The 2,732-nt window shown below is 36.3% G+C and overlaps 1 protein-coding gene across 1 annotated transcript; it reads left to right on the top strand.

Annotated features, from left to right (window-relative positions):
- Positions 1-516: 516 nt before the first annotated feature.
- Positions 517-2,436, top strand: LOC124866023 (cornifelin-like). Its single transcript, XM_047361616.1, has 4 exons — positions 517-860; positions 1,520-1,659; positions 1,767-1,903; positions 2,098-2,436. Exons 2-4 carry the CDS (start codon positions 1,548-1,550, stop codon positions 2,200-2,202), a joined length of 354 nt encoding a protein of 117 aa, XP_047217572.1. The 5' UTR covers positions 517-860; positions 1,520-1,547; the 3' UTR covers positions 2,203-2,436.
- The last annotated feature ends 296 nt before the right edge of the window (positions 2,437-2,732 follow it).

Raw genomic sequence — 2,732 nt, 5'->3', positions numbered from 1 at the left:
TTTATATGTAATAAACTGGAATCAGAGACCACTCTCCTAAAAATAAAAACAAATGTTTACAATTGAGTGAAGAAAAGACTTCTCACTAATAGCAAACATACAGTGAAACTGCATTCACACTAACAATAAATGAAAATTATACATACAGAGGTAGCCACTTCACACCTTCAAAAAAGCATTACCCAAATCTCCACACACTCATTTGACAGAGACCCATACCAATGAGGCAATTCAAACAACTTTTGTGGGATAAACAGTCTTTGGCTCCTCTTTTAAAATCCTACATAAAAGAACTTGGAAAAACTGAGATGCATACTCCCTCTAGCAACCTGTTTGTTGCTGATTTCCTTAAGCGACCACCACAAGTATTTGATTCTGCAACAAACACAAAACTGCAACCAAAACAAACGCTTGCAATAGCTGTCATCTGGTATGTTAAACCATGAAGACAGGTCCACTCTAAATCCACGCTTCGTTTTATACTCTTCCTCTAAAAAAGATACTAAAGAGATTGTTGCAGCATCTGTACCTCTCACTAACGTCTCTTCAGCGGGGAGCTTGCAACAGTTCTCACAAGTGCATTCGTTTCCTGAACAGTGCTTTTCCAGGAGCAGCTTAAAAAACTTTTAAATTTACAGTTTTAGCTGGGCTCATCTGCCAGTGACCTGCATCAGTTGACCTATGGTCATCCAAAGCCTCTCAGAAAAGCATCATTTTCGTTAACTGGTTTAGTTTAGATTCTCCACGGATCTTCAGAACAGTAGTTTGTTGGCAAACCAACATTTCACAGCTCAAGGTTGTCACAGTTTCCTGTGTGGTGTGAAGCTTGTCAGTTTGATCAAACGGAGTTCATGCTTCTGGTAAGTGACATGTTTGCTCTCTCTGTCAGAAATTTCACTTAAATGTCTTCTGGTAATTTAGATAAACAGTTTATTTGGGGATTGGTTAATTTTTTTTGTTTGAAGACTAAAACTTTCATATGCAATTTAATGTAACTTAATTTGTTTTTCTCGCTTCCTCGTGATCTTTCCCACTTACATGTTTAAACCAAAGTTAAGGTTAGGTGTTAGTTGAAACTACTGAACCTAAAATACACAACAGTAAAATTTATTTTACGGGCATATTTATCTGTTATAAAAAATCTCTTCAGTTTTTTAAGAAGGATATTACCAAAATATATGTATAAAACTGATATTAACGTATGAATAAGTAGTTTGACTATATAGAAAGTAAAAAACTTACAGGTAACAGATTAGTTTCCTTTAGAATTTGGATAATACGTGAAAGCTTTGTTGAAACAATAAGTAATTTGCTGAAATATTAATAAAGTCTGAGTACTTAATGTAATAGGTTATGGCCAACATTTGCTGTATTTCATTGAGCAGTAAAACTATTTGATGGAGTAGTTTTGTACTAATAGCCCAACTCTGATGCTATTTAAATGTTTCATTGTCATGTAATGCATAGAAAGAATTTCTGTCCTCTCTTCTTCCACTCATATCAGTGTTTATGTTTGCAGCTATTCAGTAGCTTGTCCAGCAGTCCAAATGTCAAACCCAGTGGTCACCAGTCAACCTGGTGCAGGGAGCTATGGGACAAATGTCCAGACTGGAGATTGGAGCACAGGCTTGTGTTCCTGCTTTAATGACTGTTTAGTCTGTGAGTGCAATCAGATCGTTTATCCATGTACCAAATTTATGGTTTATAAGGGTAAAAAAAATACAGTTTTGTCTGTCAAAATGTCTCAATAGAATATGTGTTTTCAGGTGCCCTTGGTTGTTTCTGTCCAATTGCTCTGAGCTGCTACACAGCAAATAACTATGGCGAAAACCCCTGCCTAGGTTGTGTCCCAGGAGGCATGACCGCCATGAGGACTCATATGAGACTGACGTATGGTATTCAGGTACAAGATTTTCCAATTCTTATCTCACGTGAAGAAAGGCAGCCTTTTAAAAAATCTTAGATATTAAGAAATCTTGTGATTTCACTAACAAAGCAAATAGTGGATTTTCCCTGAAATTATGAAAGCTGAAGTTGCATAGATTTCTAAATACAAGTTCCCTTTTGTGAATTTTTCTTGTCATTATTTAACCACAGGGGACGGTATGCAACGACGCCCTCATGACCTTTTTCTGCGGACTTTGTGAACTGTGCAGGATGGCGCGAGAAATTCGCATCAGGAATGGAGAAATTTCACAGTAACGTGATGATAATTTAGGAAGTTCTGCGCTTATACAAAATACTGAAGATTTAATAGAAATGAGAAGGAAGAGGAGTAGCCAATAAAATTTGCAGTTCAGTGTAATAAGTGTATTTCTGCTCATATTAAAAACCTGCTGTCTTGTACAGGTCCTTCTCAAAATATTAGCATATTGTGATAAAGTTAATTATTTTCCATAATGTAATGATGAAAATTTAACATTCATATATTTTAGATTCATTGCACACTAACTGAAATATTTCAGGTCTTTTATTGTCTTAATACGGATGATTTTGGCATACAGCTCATGAAAACCCAAAATTCCTATCTCACAAAATTAGCATATTTCATCCGACCAGTAAAAGAAAAGTGTTTTTAATACAAAAAACGTCAACCTTCAAATAATCATGTACAGTTATGCACTCAGTACTTGGTCGGGAATTCTTTTGCAGAAATGACTGCTTCAATGCGGCGTGGCATGGAGGCAATCAGCCTGTGGCACTGCTGAGTTCTTATGGAAGCCCAGGATGCT

This window comes from Girardinichthys multiradiatus, chromosome 3 (assembly GCF_021462225.1).
Source record: "Girardinichthys multiradiatus isolate DD_20200921_A chromosome 3, DD_fGirMul_XY1, whole genome shotgun sequence".
Taxonomy (NCBI): Eukaryota; Metazoa; Chordata; class Actinopteri; order Cyprinodontiformes; family Goodeidae; genus Girardinichthys; species Girardinichthys multiradiatus.
This window is presented reverse-complemented; position numbering and strand designations above follow the sequence as displayed.

Bases quoted from the DNA above. Each gene is read 5' to 3' on its own strand.
- LOC124866023 (XM_047361616.1), top strand. From the start codon at position 1,548: ATGTCAAACCCAGTGGTCACCAGTCAACCTGGTGCAGGGAGCTATGGG. The intron at 1,660-1,766 runs GTGAGTGCAATC...ATGTGTTTTCAG, and splicing joins CTTTAATGACTGTTTAGTCT to GTGCCCTTGGTTGTTTCTGT. The intron at 1,904-2,097 runs GTACAAGATTTT...ATTTAACCACAG, and splicing joins GACTGACGTATGGTATTCAG to GGGACGGTATGCAACGACGC.